General features: G+C 44.0%; 1 protein-coding gene across 2 annotated transcripts in view; it reads right to left on the bottom strand.

Moving 5' to 3' along the window:
- Nucleotides 1-16,242, bottom strand: part of CPE (carboxypeptidase E) — a 131,225-nt gene extending 114,983 nt beyond the window's left edge. Inside the window, exon 1 of one of the 2 annotated variants that reach the window (XM_073577033.1) lies at nt 16,086-16,242. In XM_073577033.1, coding sequence (XP_073433134.1) covers nt 16,086-16,146 — 61 coding nt within the window. In that variant the 5' untranslated portion in view covers nt 16,147-16,242. Of the gene's footprint in view, nt 1-4,560; nt 5,044-16,085 lie in introns of those variants that run through there. The other variant, XM_073577043.1, reaches the window with a different exon arrangement.
- Nucleotides 16,243-16,484: the final 242 nt, after the last annotated feature.

Raw genomic sequence — 16,484 nt, 5'->3', positions numbered from 1 at the left:
GCAACAAATTTCAGGGAAGTTCTTGTCCCCTGAGAAAATGTTATTGTATCTTATAGATTTTGATATGCTGAACACAAATATGTGCTCCAAAAGTCTGTATAATGTAAGGTTTTTAACCCCCTTCATGACCGAAGCTTTTTCGAGTTTTCGTTTTTCGTGCCCCTTCTTCCCAGAGCCATAACTTTTTTATATTTCCATCAATATGGCTGTGTGAGGGCTTATTTTTTGCGGGACAAATTGTACTTTTGAATGACACCATTGGTTTTACCATGTCTTGTCCTCGAAAATGGTAACGAAAATTCCAAGTGCAGTGAAATTGCAAAAAAAAGTGCAATCCCACACTGGTTTTTTGTTTGGCTTTTTTGCTAGGTTCACTAAATGCTAAAACTGACTTGCCATTATGATTCTCCAGGACATTACGAGTTCAAAGACACCAAATAGGTCTAGGTTCTCTTTTATCTAAGTGGTGAAAAACAATTCCAAAATTTGCTATAAAAAAAATGCGCAATTTTCCGAGGCCCGTAGTGTCTCCATTTTTCATGGTCTGTGGTTGGGTGAGGTCTTATTTTTTGTGCGCCGAGCTGACGTTTTTAATGATACCACTTTTGTGCAGATACGCGCTTTTGATTGCCCGTTATTGCATTTTAATGCAATGTAGTGGACACCAAAAAAACATAATTCTGGCGTCTTGGTTTTTTTTATCGCTACGCCGTTTAGCGATCAGGTTAATTCTTTTTTTTTTATTGATAGATCAGGCGATTCTGAACGTGATGATACCAAATATGTGTAGGTTTGATTTTTTTTTTTTTTATTGTTTTATTTTGATTGGGGCGAAAGGGGGGGGTTGATTTGAACTTTTATGTTTTTTTATATTTTTTGTATTTTTAAACAATTTTTTTTATTTTTGGCATGCCTCAATAGCCTCTTATAGGAGGCTAGAAGCTGCCATAGCGCGATCGCCTCTGCTACATAGAGGTGATGTTCATATCACTTCTATACAGCAGAATTACAGGCTTGCTCTATGACCTCTGGTTGTGATGGCAATGAAGCAATGACCCCCGATCACGTGACGGGGTCGTCGCTGTGCGTATTTCCTGACCGGCATCCGGATGTGCATTTTAATGCCCGCTGCCAGAGTTTGACAGCGGCATTTAACAACTTAATAGGCGCAGGCGAATTGCGATTCCACTCCACCTATTGTGGGCACATGTCAGTTAAAAACAGCTGACATCGCGCGGCTTTGAGGTGGGCTCATCGCTGGAGCCCACCTCAAAGTGGGAGATACTGCCAGCTGATGTACTGTTCCATCAGCTGGCATTAAGGGATTAAGAAACAACAGTTTATAGTCTAAATTATGACATCCGAGACACTACATACATGTGCATCGATGTCAGTAGGAAAAGCAATTGTTCAAAAGTGTTTTGCAGACGACTTTCGTTTATAATCCGTGTCAGATGCGTCTCGAATAAAATTCCAGCAATAGTCAGCCAGCATTGATGTACTCCACTTTCCCTGGTTCCTTTTCTCCATCAGCGCAATGTCTTGGTGAAATCTTTCACTGTGTTCCGTGCTAACGGCACCACGATTGGCTGGATAAAAGTTCAAGTGAGAATGTAGAAAATGCATTTTTAGTGACATATTGCATTTCATCAAATGATATGCTGTGAGCATGTTGTCCACGAGTTGTTCAAAATTCGGTGCCCTGCTGTTGCCAAGAAAGATGAAGGTCACATCTTTAAAGGCTCTCCATGCCACTTGTTCAACACCTTGCAAAAGACCATCAAAGCTACTGTCATTCATTATATCTCTGATCTGTGGGCCAATAAAAATATCTTCTTTAATCTTTGCATTACTTATTCTTGGAAATTTCTGTTGCAAGTAAGAAAAGGCTTCCGGTTCTTTGTTCATTGCCTTGACAATTTTTCATAAGCCTAAGTTTAATATTCAAAGCCGGGAGAAATAGCTTTGCTGGATCAATGAGAGGATTATGTTTAACATTCTTCTGTCCAGCAACCAGGTTTTCGCGGAGTGGCTAGTCCTTTCTGAAATATTGCATTTTTCGTGCGCGACTGTCTCACTCACAAATAAAACAACAATACTTGGTATATCCAAGCTGCAGTCCAAGAAGAAGTGCAACAACTTTTAGATCACCACATATGTTCCAGTTATAATTTCTATAATTAATGTGGGTCAACAGTAACTCCATATTCTCATACGTTTCTTTCATTTGTACAGCATGTCCAATAGGGATAGAAGGATAGATATTTCCATTGTGTAGTAAAACAGCCTTCAGACTTAAAACTGACAAGTCAATGAACAGTCGCCATTCATTCGGGTCATGTTCACTTCCAAGAGCACCAAACAACCCCAAGACGTCGTTGCAAAAGGTTAAACTGTCGACATGGATGAAAAATTGATCAAGGTCTTCTTGACAACTGCGAAAAACAGAATCTCTTGTTCCTGGTAATAAGAGATTCCGTTATTTTAGCCTTGATCCCAATAATTCTGACTACCTCTTTGACAATTTCAAATCTCTGACCAAGTCACTCAGATCAGCTTGACTGAACAGATGTGGATTAGATGTAGAAGGCTCAAAGTCTGGGTCTGCAGCATTTTCATTTTCCACTGACATTGTTAGTTCATCTTCATCGTCCTCCACTGTCCATACTTTGGGCGGCTTTGGAACACGAAGACTTTCATCGTGTGGCCCTGGTCTTATGGCTGAAGGAAGATTAGGATATTCTATTTATTTTTTGTTCTTTGCGGATTATCCTGTTACATTTGAAAGGCAGAAGTAGCAATCTGTTACATGATCTCTCTGCTCTCTCCATCCATTCAGCCATGCTCTAAGTATTTCAGTATTGTCTTTTGATTCCTCCCCTGCCCAGGAGATGTGGTATGCTCCATACACGGTCAGCCGAATTATTCAATGCGCCTGCGCGGAATTCGCGTAATAAGTGCTTGCATATATGTAGATCAGATATTTATGTTATTTCAGTGAAAAATTCAGAATATTCTGTTTCAGAAAAAAATTCATATACAAGTTTTTAGAATTATAACAGAATATTATAATGTCTCGTATCATTTCTCAAAAACCTTATGTGATAGGAAAAATCTGGAAATCAGAAAGAAAAATTCTATCAGGAACACTCAAAATTGTCCAAGGGACAAAACCTTTTTAACACAGTGTAATCGGTGAACAAGCGCTCATGGGGGACACTCATTCCCGATTATCTGCTGGTGATCACCCAACAAGCAAAACGCTAATTCATTGGGTGATCAGATCATTTATGCCTGCAAAAGAAATCATTATCGGCAGCAAATTGCTCCATAACAGCCAGGGCATATGCTGCCGATAACATGATATATGTGGACAGAATGATTACGGTATTTTAGCGATCGTTCTGTCCTCAGCAGTATTATGCAACCTTTGCTACAGGCCTCAAAACAAGCGCCCACTGACTTATACAGTCGATCATCACTCATTGACAAACCACAATCAGCATGTCTAAATGCAACAGTATTACGTCGGAGGTGGGGAAGCGCCCTGACTTAGGACAATGCTTAGAATGGGAAAACTGAATCTGGATTTTGTATTTACCCCCCTTACGATATTCTTTATTACTGTTCTCTGTCATTATCAGAGACTGGGGTGGGAAGTCCAATGGTAATGAGCCCATGGCAGGGCTGGCTTACTATTACTTTCTGTAAAAGCCACATCTGCCCCCTGAGCCCCCATCTCCACAGGTATCTTTCTTCTGCCCCCTGAACCCTCATTGCAACAGATATCCCCTTTCTGCCACCTGAGCCCCCATCTCCGCAGGTATCCCCCACCCCATCTTCCCCCTGAGCCTCCATCTCCGCAGGTTTCTCTCTTCTGCCCCCCGAGCCCCCATCTCCGCAGGTATCCTGCATCTCCCCCTGAGCCGCCATCTCCGCAGGTATTTCTTTTTTGCCCCAAGCCGCCATCTCCGCAGGTTTCTCTCTTCTGCCCCCTGAGCCCTCCTCTCCGCACATATTACCCTTCTGCCCCCTGAGCCCCCATCTCCGCAGGTATCCACATCTCCTCCTGTGCACCCATCTCTGAAGGTATCGCTCTTCTGCCCCCTGAGCCCCCATCTCTTCAGGTATCCCCATCTGCCCCCAATTCCACAGGTATCCCCCATCTGTTAGGACATGTTTCTTCTTCCTGGGCTGCACACAGCGGTGCTGATCCTGTTAGATGATGGGCAGGGACTAAGCTGTCACCTCACCTCCACCCCATCATAAGCCTGCAGCTAATCATATAAGGCTCCCCTGTAGATTAGATGCTATAGGGCAGCTGCACCTGTCATTGTGCCGCCATCATCCTGCACTTCATGCCCACATCTAGCAGAGCCGATCTCCCCCGGCCCCGCCAATGGCCCCTAATGGTGAATGCACATGAGATTGTCGCTATTCGTCACGTATTTTGGGCCCCGATTTCCATCCATTATTAATGAGGAATGATTGTTTTTGCAGCGATACCCACTGATCTGCTGCGCGCAGCGCTTGGCTCTGCTATCCCTGCCGTGCACTCACCGGGCTCATGTTCTCCGGGCTTGTCCGACATCTCGATGACCAGCAGCTCCCGGCCCTCGGAGCTCCGTCCCACCGTGTAGATCCTGCTGATGGACGGACACTGCAGCCACACCGCCACCAGCGCCTCCCGCAGCTCCGGGTACCGGTGATACTCGAACGAGATGCCGCCCGGTTCTCTGCTCAGTATGCGCCGCCTGCCCTGAGCCTCGGAGGAAGACGAGCAGCCCAGAAGAAGCAGCAGCCCGCAGGCGGCCAGACCCAGGGAGCGCCGCTCCATCCTCTCACCTGTCTGCAGTGTGTAGTGCTGCGTGCAGTGTAGTCAGTGCTGTGCAGTGTGCGCGGCGCCCTGGAGCATCACCTCCTGTGCTGTGCCTGTGTGCCCTGCGTTCTCCTCCAGGTCCCAGCTGCTTCCCTTTGTCTCCTTATCTCTGTCACTGGCTGCTGCTGTGTCCTGCAGCCTCCTCCTCCGCCTCCTCCTCCTGTGACTCAGGCTCTCCACCTCCTCTCACCTTCCATCCTAGCTGAGGGATGGATCCCGCTCTGCTGGTGGGTTCAGATGGGGCATGGGGAGATCATAGTTTGGTGCTTTTGGGGTGTGAGCTGGTGGCAGAGCAGCACCACTGCCCACCATGCTGCCATGTAGTCCGCTGAGAGTGACAGCATCCTAATCTGGGTGATGCCACCACTTGTAAAAATCGCCCTATTTTATGGGCACTTGTAGTTTTCCCAGACTGACATCAATAATAAAAAAAAGCAGATAAAGCTGAATGTGGGATTTGAAAACCAAGCACAGACATAAGGGTTCTTCAACATCTGGTCATGTCTGGAAATGAAACAGCTCCAGATGAATCAGAGGCAAAGTGGTCTGTAAGCGGCTTCTACTTTGGGTTGTGAAAGTGTCAGGCAGAAGCAGAGCCGCCATCAGGCCATTACTGCCCTGACTGGTGTATGGGGCCCGATGAGCAGAGGGGGCCCTCATCAGATCCTGTCTCTTCTGCTCATCAGGCCCCAGTGGCAGGATTCTGCCGATGCATGTTAAACTCTATTGCCGTGCGGGCCCGCATGGTAATAGTTAAAAGCCGCCAGCCAATCTCGCCCGTGGTCAGCTATTATTGTATAAATGTTCATTCACAGTGTACTATGTATAATATGTATTCCTGATGTACCCTGTACTGACTGTATATGTATTATGTTTTGCTTGTAGTTTTACCACTCCAATTGTTCTGTCCAGCAATATAATTGCTGTCTAGAAGGTCTAGTCATTTTTTTATGTCTTCGATTATTACAGACATTGTATTTTTGTGTGTATTAATCCTTCATATATTTCATACTGTAAGGTAACAGCACCACCTGCTGGCCATTTAATGCATAGATTCTAGTTTAATTTGCAATGCATTGTGGGATTGTTCCTGTTACATCATAGTCTTGTTTATGACACTGTGAGGGGAACAGCAGCCATTATTCCTCCATGTGTCTTAGGAGAAACTACACCATTCCTGTTCTTCATGCTTCTTAAACAGCCTGCTCTAAGCATAGTTGGTAAGCACTATCTAGGTGTTATAATCCTGTGTTCATAACGTTTGTTGTTTTAAATAGGTAATCATCAGCTATGTATTACCTCATGGTACCTATGTATTACCTCATGTTACCTATGTATTACCTTATGGTACCTATGTATTACCTCATGGTACCTATGTATTACCTCATGTTACTGTGTATTGCAGACTATCTGTATTTTATGCTCTGTGCAGTTATATATTCTGAAATGCTCCTGTTATTGCATCCTATAGTTTCACCCTTTCCTGTCACATCTGCAATCAATAAAAGAAGATTACAATTTTACATCCTCTTTTTCTTATTGAAGACAGGGGGTTTAGCTACATGTCTCATTGCACACCCTGCTAACGTGTAAGAGGCCAGTATAGTGAAACAACTGCTGAGAACAAGCTCAGAAGATCTGACGTTACAGAGCCCGCCATTATCCAAGCATACGGTTATTGCATACGGATATTGCAGCAACCTCCTATCGGTTGGACCAAATAATCGGACCAGACGGAGCCCGCCATTATCCATGTACAGCCAACAAAGGGATATCACAGCGGTCACCTAACTGTTGAATCATGTCTCAAGGACGAGCATCCTCTTTCAAGACGAGATCACGAGTTGGTTCCTCCAAGACATCATTGGTCAGCAATGCCGCCGCTATTGCCAGCGCAAAAGCTGAAGCGGCAAAAGTATGAAGCACCTTTGCTGAGCAAGAGATAGAATTGAAACTACAACAAGCATGCCTGGATGCAGAGAAAGCACGCCAACAAGCATGCCTGGATGCAGAGAAACCGCGTCTTGAAGAAACTTGCTATTGAAAAAGAAACAGCAGCTGCCATAGCAGAAGCAGAAGCCTTAGAAGCTGCCGTATATTCTGACGACGAACACAGCAGTGTGCTAGGCCTACAACAAGTTACTCACGATCCATTGCAGCGTACTGCAGAGTACGTCCATCAGCATTCCAAATCAAATGACGATCTAGACCCATAGGCGAAGACAGAGCATTTTGTCAACAAGCCAAGCCAACCAGATAATTCGGACCCCCAGAAAGCCAACTATCAGTCTCCTTACCAAAAGCAAGGAAATACACATTAGGATGATACTGACTACAATAATCTTTCTCCGGAACAGAAGATCTGGAATCTGTCCCGGCTTAAAGAGAATCCCTTCGCTTCAGAAAGGTACTACAGCAGTTGGACCAAACCAGAGACATCTAACAGGTATGATCACACAGCACACATGTACTCTGACAACACTCCTTCAGCTGGCATCAGTGCCAATCAAGCCACGATGGACTTTGCCAAGTTCCTTGCTCGACGTGAGTTGGTCACTAAGGGATTTGTAAAGTTCAGCGATCACGCTGAAAACTACAGGGCTTAGCGAGCCTCCTTCAAAAATACCATAAGAGACATACTGTAGGTCTATCATGTAGTGAAGAAGTGGATCTCTCGGTAAAATGGCTAGGAAGTGAGTCTGCCGAACACGCAAAGAGAATCAGAGACATTAATGTAATTTATCCAGATGTCGGCCTCAAAAGAATTTGGAATAGACTTGATGAATGCTATGGCTCAGTAGAGGTTATAGAAAGTGCCTTGTTTAAAAGAAGAGGACTTTCCTAAAATAGCAAACAAGGATTATTCAAAGCTCAGAGAATTAACTGACTTGTTAATGGAGTTGTGTGTAGCAAAAGCAGAAGGAGATCTTGTGGGGTTGACATATCTCGACACAGCTAGAGGTGTGAACCCCATAGTTCAAAAACTCCCATATAACCTGCAAGACAAATGGGTTACATATGGTTCTAGGTATAAACAGACTTACAATGTACCATTTCCTCCATTCAATGTGTTTGTAGATTTTGTCTCAGAACAAGCAAAAATTAGAAATGATCCTAGCTTTGATTTCATGCTGTCATGTGCCAATAACTCTGTTGGTAAACCTCGTAGAACAACTGTAGAGGTCCACAAAACTAACATTTCTTCCACAGGTTCAGTTCGCAAAAAGTTCAGCTCTGGTCAAGGAGAAGACAAATCCAAAGACCCAAGCAGGCAGTGTCCCTTACACAAGAAGCCACATTCCTTACTTAAGTGCAGAGCGTTCAGAGAAAAGTCATTGGAAGAAAGGAAGGCCTTCCTTAAGGAGAACCGCATCTGCTTCAAATGCTGCTCTTCAACATCCCACTTCGCCAGGGACTGTGAGGTTAGTGCAAGGTGTACCGAATGTGACAGCACCGAACATAACTCAGTTCTACAACCTGGACCACCATCGGATGCTTTGCCCCAAGAGTATAGCGGGGAGCTGAATGACTCAAATACTGACACTCCAGCCATTACTTCTAAGTGTACAGAAGTTTGTGGAAATCTCATAGGAGGCAAGTCCTGCTCCAAAATTTCCCTAGTGAGAGTCTACCTGGCAGACGAAAGGGGCAAAGCCATCAAAGTATACGCGATTTTAGATGATCAGAGTAACAGGTCATTAGCCAAGTCTGCCTTCTTTGATAGCTTTAACGTCAGAGGACCCAGTGCTCCCTACTCTTTGAAAAACTTGTGCCGGTATAGTAGAGACAGCTGGTAGGAGAGCAACAGGCTACGTAGTCGAGTCTATAGATGGCCAAATGCATCTGCCCTTACCAACCATATTGGAATGTAACCAGATTCCTGACAACAGGTCAGAGATACCTACACCTGAAGTGGCATCGTATCATCCTCATCTGAAGCGTATAGAACGCCTGATTCCTAACCTTGACCCAGAGGCTCAAATAATCTTGCTCCTAGGGAGAGATATTCTACAAGTTCACAAGGTTAGACAACAGATCAATGGCTCGCACAATGCTCCATATGCTCAGAGACTCGACCTTGGGTGGGTCATTGTAGGAGAGGTCTGTTTAGGAGGTGCACACAAACCAACAGTGGTTAACAACATGTTTACCAGGACTCTCGAGAATGGACGTCCATCTCTCCTTCAACCATGTGAAAATCACTACTTCATAAAGGAGTTGCTACACAGCACTTCAGCACCAAGTATCTTAGCGAGTCATGCCAATGATGATTGCATTCAGAATTGCGGCCAAGATCACCTTGGGTGTACGGTCTTCCACAAGACCAAAGAAGATAATCGTATAGCAATGTCATTTGAAGATAGACTGTTCCTAGAGATGATGGAGCAAGGAATGGTGCAGGACAAAACGAAGAGCTGGATTGCACCTCTAGCCTTCAAGCCTCAAAGACAACGCTTGCCTAACAACAGAGAACAAGTTTACAAACGATTTGTCTCCCTCAGGCACAGCTTCCATAATAAGCCAGAGATGAAAGATCATTTCTTTACCTTCATGGAAGAAATATTTAAAAGCGGTCATGCAGAGTTAGCACCTGCACTTCAAGACTCTGAAGAACGCTGGTACCTGCCTCTGGAGTGTATCACCTGAAAAAGCCAGGCCAAATCAGAATAGTATTTGATTCGAGTGCTAAGTATGAAGGTGTTTCATTGAATGATGTCTTGTTATCAGGCCCGGATCTGAACAACAAACTTTTAGGAGTGCTTATCTGTTTTCGTAGAGACTCTATTGCATTCACAGCAGACATCCAACAGATGTTCCATTGCTTCTTTGTTAAAGAGGAACACAGAAATTTCTTAAGATTCTTGTGGTTCAAGGATAACGATCCTTCCAAAGAGATTACAGAGTATCGTATGAAGGTACAGTGGGGCATAAAAGTATTTAGTCAGTCAGCAATAGTGCAAGTTCCACCACTTAAAAAGATGAGAGGCGTCTGTAATTTACATCATAGGTAGACCTCAACTATGGGAGACAAACTGAGAAAAAAAAATCCAGAAAATCACATTGTCTGTTTTTTTTTCATTTTATTTGCATATTATGGTGGAAAATAAGTATTTGGTCAGAAACAAGCAAACAAGATTTCTGGCTCTCACAGACCTGTAACTTCTTCTTTAAGAGTCTCCTCTTTTCTCCACTTATTACCTGTAGTAATGGCACCTGTTTAAACTTGTTATCAGTATAAAAAGACACCTGTGCACACCCTCAAACAGTCTGACTCCAAACTCCACTATGGTGAAGACCAAAGAGCTGTCAAAGGACACCAGAAACAAAATTGTAGCCCTGCACCAGGCTGGGAAGACTGAATCTCCAATAGCCAACCAGCTTGGAGTGAAGAAATCAACTGTGTGAGCAATAATTAGCAATTGGAAGACATACAAGACCACTGATAATCTCCCTCGATCTGGTGCTCCACGCAAAATCCCACCCCGTGGGGTCAGAATGATCACAAGAACGGTGAGCAAAAATCCCAGAACCACGTGGGGGGACCTAGTGAATGAACTGCAGAGAGCTGGGACCAATGTAACAAGGCCTACCATAAGTAACACACTACGCCACCATGGACTCAGATCCTGCAGTGCCAGACGTGTCCCACTGCTTAAGCATGTTCATGTCCGGGCCCGTCTGAAGTTTGCTAGAGAGCATTTGGATGATCCAGAGGAGTTTTGGGAGAATGTCCTATGGTCTGATGAAACCAAACTGGAACTGTTTGGTAGAAACACAACTTGTCGTGTTTGGAGGAAAAAGAATACTGAGTTGCATCCATCAAACACCATACCTACTTTAAAGCATGGTGGTGGAAACATCATGCTTTGGGGCTGTTTCTCTGCAAAGGGGCCAGGACGACTGATCCGGGTACATGAAAGAATGAATGGGGCCATGTATCGTGAGATTTTGAGTGCAAACCTCCTTCCATCAGCAAGGGCATTGAAGATGAAACGTGGCTGGGTCTTTCAACATGACAATAATCCAAAGCACACCGCCAGGGCAACGAAGGAGTGGCTTCGTAAGAAGCATTTCAAGGTCCTGGAGTGGCCTAGCCAGTCTCCAGATCTCAACCCTATAGAAAACCTTTGGAGGGAGTTGAAAGTCCCGTGTTGCCAAGCGAAAAGCCAAAAACATCACTGCTCTAGAGGAGATCTGCAGGGAGGAATGGGCCAACATTTGACCTCTGTCATTGCCAACAAAGGATATATCACAAAGTATTGAGATGAAATTTTGTTTCTGACCAAATACTTATTTTCCACCATAATATGCAAATAAAATGAAAAAAAAACAGACAATGTGATTTTCTGGATTTTTTTTTCTCAGTTTGTCTCCCATAGTTGAGGTCTACCTATGATGTAAATTACAGACGCCTCTCATCTTTTTAAGTGGTGGAACTTGCACTATTGCTGACTGACTAAATACTTTTTTGCCCCACTGTACATATTTTTGGTATTAGTCCTTCTGCAGTAGCCATCTACGGGCTTAGACGCGCGGCTCAAGAGGTTGAAGCAGAGTACGGAACAGATGCCAGACTGTTTATATAGAGAGATTTCTATGTGGATGACTGTTCGAAATCGATGCCAACAAATGAGACCGCGATTAGTCTTCTGAAAAGAGCCAAAGACATGCTCGCTGTATCTAACCTGAGGTTGCACAAGATCGCTTCTAACAGCAAGGAAGTGATGGAAGCCTTCCCTCCTTAGGATCATTCAAATGACTTGAAGAATTTAGATCTAGGCATAGACTCCCCACCGATGCAGCGGAGCCTCAGCCTACTATGGGACATAAAAGCTGATACCTTCACCTTCCAGGTTAACAGAGAAGATAAACCCATTACTCGCAGAGGAGTACTGTCTACCATAAGCAGTTTGTATGACCCACTGGAGTTTGCAGCTCCTGTAGTCATCGAAGGCAAGGCTATGTTAAGAGAGTTCACCAGAGAGGTGACGAACTGGGATACTCCTCTTCCCACAAAAAAGAAAACCAAGTGGATAGCCTGGAGAAATTCCCTCACAGCCTTATCAAGTCTTCATATAACACGCTCGTATGTGTCTGTACCTAGTACCGAGATAGAGACACAAAGGGTTTGTCATGAGCAGAGCAAAATTAACACCGCTCCGTGAACACACCGTACCACGCCTGGAACTTTGTGCCGCTGTGTTAGCAGTCGAATTGGCAGAACTCGTTGCTATGGAAATTAATCTAGAAATTAAAGACTTTGAGTTCTACACTGACAGCAGGATAGCACTTGGGTACATCCATAATGAAGTGAGATGCTTCTATGTCTATGTTAGCAACAGAGTGCTCAGAATTTGATGGTCTACCTCACCTGAACAATGGAAATATGTGCCTACACATCTCAACCCTGCGGACCAGGCTACCAGACTTGTTGCTACCAATCGCCTCAAAGACACGATTTGGTTTACAGGCCCTGAGTTTTTTGTGTAGACCATTGCCCAACATGACTGAAACGGCCTTGTTTGAACTAGTAAATCCACATGCTGACATTGAAATTTGCCCTCAAGTGTCTGCGTTACATACGGAAACTTTGAAACGCCACCTGGGATCCCAGCGATTCAGTAGGTTCTCTACTTGGAATTCGCTTGTTCGTGCCATTGCCTGCCTGACCCACATGGCTCAGTCGTACAAGACAACCTCACCAACAAAAAAGGAGAGCTGCACAGGTTGGCATCATTGTAAACATGTCCACACAGCTCTCGATCTAGAGCAGTCAAAGAATATAATTGTCCGAGCTGTACAATGGGAAAACTACGCCAAAGAAATCGACTGTGTAACCAATCAAAGACCAATACCAAAAAGATAGTGTTCTGAGGAAACTCGACCCAGTCATGGATGGAGATGGTCTCTTAAAAATAGGAAAACAAGGCGAGACCAAATTGTTAATCAGGCCAGTAGGGGAACTCGTTCTGCTGTTCTCGTCCAATAAACATAATAGAGACGTCGGCTGACGTCAAGCGGGGAGTGTTCTGTCCAGCCATATATTTGCTGTCTAGAAGGTCTAGTCATTTTTTATGCCTTCGACTATTACAGACATTGTATTTTTGTGTGCATTAATCCTTCATATATTTCATACTGTAAGGTAACAGCACCAACTACTGGCCATTTAATGCATAGATTACAGTTTAATTTGCAATGTATTGTGGGATTGTTCCTGTTACATCATAGTCTTGTTTATGACACTGTGAGGGGAACAGCAGCCATTATTCATCCATGTGTCTTAGGAGAAACTACACAATTCTTGTTCTTCATGCTTCTTAAACAGCCTGCTCTAAGCATAGTTGGTAAGCACTATCTAGGTGTTATAATCATGTGTTTATAACGTTTGTTGTATTAAATAGTTAATCATCAGCTATGTATTACCTCATGGTACCTATGTATTACCTCATGTTACCTATGTATTACCTCATGGTACCTATGTATTACCTCATGGAACCTATGTATTACCTTATGGTACCTATGTATTACCTTATGGTACCTATGTATTAGAGGACGAGAGGGCCGATCATGAGAGAGGGTCACAGTTAGAAAAGGCACTTGTGGATACTGCCTTAGAAAGGCTAGCAGCAAAAAGAGAAGCTGCCACAGCCCTTGCCAAAGCAGAATCACTAGAAGCCGCACACAACCCTGAGCTGCATAGCCGAAGCAGTACGTCAGGTCTGGAGCTTCCATTGCAGGACTCACAACAACGCACATCTCACTATGTTAATGAACTTCCTGATCCAAAGAACACGACATCTCCAGCAAAACGAGTGATAGTCATCATGAGGCTCAGCTCCAGGAGAACATGAAGCAAAACAACTCTGACTACCTTGCCCCTCACCAGTTAACCAACATAAATCACCTTGCTGACACATCGCACATCAGATTGAAGCAATATGACACCGGCTGGTGCCACCCTGAGGATACTAACAGGTATGAACGCATCTCACATCACTATCAGGGCAGCCCATCACCAGTATACTCTGCTGACAACCGGCTCACAACAGAATTTGCTAAGTTCTTCACACGACGTGAACTGGTTGCCAAGGGACTCATGAAATTCACTGACCAAGCTGAAGGTTACAGAGCTTGGAAAGCTTCCTTACAAAATGTCATTAGAGACTTGGGGCTACAACACAGGGAAGAGATAGACCTCTTGATCAAATACCTGGGAGAAGAGTCAGTCAAACACTCAGTAAGGATCAGAGACATTAATATAAACCGCCCTGAGATTGGCCTCAAAGAGATCTGGAAGAGTGTTACGGCTCAGCATAGATAATAGAGAGAGCCTTGTTCAAAAGAATCGATGACGTTCCTAAAATATCTAACAAAGGTCTCCAGAAACTTAGAGAACTAAGTGACCTTCTAAAGGAAGTCCTAGTTGCCAAATGTGAAGATGACCTACAAGGACTTGCATTCCTTGACACAGCCAAAGGTGTTAACCTATAGTCCAAAAGTTGCCCTACAATCTACAGGAGAGGTGGCTCACATATGGTTCCACGTACAAATACAAACAGTGTTCCATTCCCTCCCTTCTCCATTTTTGTAGACTTTATACACCAACAAGCGATAATTAGAAATGAAACAATCCCAGCTTTGACTTTGCAATGTTATATGCCACACTATCACCAGCTGCAAATCCACGCAGAACGTCTGTGGCAGTCCATAAGACTTATGTTTCTCCTCCAAGTTCCAAATACAGGTCTGCTGGCTGCTTCCAATCAGAGACAAAGGTGCAAGAACCTGACAAGCAGTGCCTGCTCCATCAGAAGCCTCATCCTCTCCTGAAATGCAGAGCTTGAAGAGGAAAATATATGCCAGATTGCAGAAGCTTCCTGAAAGAGACCGGTATCTGCTACAAGTGCTGCTTATCCACAACTCGTCTCGCCAAGGATTGCAAGGTCAGTGTGAAATGCTCAGAGTGTGGCACCACTCTGCCACATAACACTTAACATAACACTGCTCTATTCCCTGGCCTAGCTCCATGGAGTACACAAAACACGTCAACTGACAGTGAGCATGGTGGGGAGGAAAGGAGCACTGATGCAGCTATGCCAGAGATCACTTCACAATGTCAGAGTGTACCCAAAGGGCCATAGAGGCAAAGCTGTAAGACTGTATGCTATCTTGGATGATCAAAGTAATCAATCCTTGGCTAGATCAACATTTTTTGATCTATTCAACATCAGAGGGCCATGCACCCGCTTACTCAGTAAAGACGTGTGCAGGTACTGTGACAACAGCAGGCAGGAAAGCTACTGACTACCAAATCGAGTCCTTAGACGGACAATTCTGCCTACCACTACCTACAATCATCGAGTGTAACCAGATCCCAGACAACAGATCTGAAATACCTGATTTTACCATATGCAAATGTGCAATTCCACAATTGTTTTGGGTTTTGTTTTTGTACCATGTTCGCTAAATGCTAAAACTGACCCACCGTTATGATTCTCCAGGTCAGTACGAGTACACAGATATCAAACACGTATAGGTTCTTTTTTATTTAAGTGGTACTGAGGTAAAATACCGACCAAATACTGAACATATGAACGTGATCTTAGGCTATGCTCTCACATTGCGTTTTTGATGCGTTTTTTGCAGGCAAAATCTGCTCTCTTGGCAGTAAAGAAGCAGCTTCAAAAAAGCAGGTTTCTCTGAGTTTTTTGTGTGTTTGTGCTGTGCATTTGTTGTATTTTTGCAGCGTTTTTATTATCTCTTGTGCATGCTGGTAAAATTTAGTGCCCCCCCCAAAAAAAAAAAATGTTGCAACCTCCTTATGGTTTTGGCACCAAAAATGCTAGAAAACCTGATATCTGCATTTTTTGGTGTGTTTTTCTCTTTGTTTTTGCACTTACCCATTGCGTTCTATGAGTGAAAAAATGCTGCTAGGAGTGAAATGCTGCAGTTTCCAAAAGCACGTCAGCTTTACAAATCAGTCAGGATAAAACCCAATGTGTTTGCATGGAAAAAAAAAAGCAGCAAAAAGACGCAATGTGTGAACATAGCCTTATAGTTCCAGCAAAGTGGATGACTTACAGTTTTTGGAGAGTTTTTGATGCTGTGTATTTTCACTGCATAAAAAAGCCGCATCTTAGGGCTCACCCACACTTGCAATGAAATCGAACAAACGCAATCCGGTAAAAAATTGTATTGCACTCACCCCAATGTTTCTCCAAGGGGCAGCTCACACCTGCGATTATTTTCTTATACTGATTCGGCATGCAAAAATAATTGCAGCATGCTGTAGTTGCATCTGAGAATTTGATTGCACATATCCATACAAGTCCTATGGGTGTGTGGGAAACATCACACTGCACTTGCATATCACCCGAGTGCAGTGTGATTCCTGCGGACACCGGCAATGGGAAGACGGAGAAATTAGTTTCTCCTACTCTTCTGCACCTGTGCTGCGTATGCCAGAGGATTGGAGCACAGAGCACTGACACTTGGCTCACACTTGCAGCAGAGCTGGAGCCGAGTGTCATTAGCATATTGCATCTGATGCCACAAGCTAGTGTGACCTCAGCCTAACAGTTCCATCAAAGAGGATGGGATTTAA

This window comes from Dendrobates tinctorius, unplaced genomic scaffold (assembly GCF_039654945.1).
Source record: "Dendrobates tinctorius isolate UK_male_01 unplaced genomic scaffold, ASM3965494v1 ptg000008l, whole genome shotgun sequence".
In the NCBI taxonomy this organism is placed as follows: Eukaryota; Metazoa; Chordata; class Amphibia; order Anura; family Dendrobatidae; genus Dendrobates; species Dendrobates tinctorius.
The sequence above is the reverse complement of the archived record's forward strand: the minus strand, read 5'-3'. Positions and strand labels throughout refer to the sequence as shown.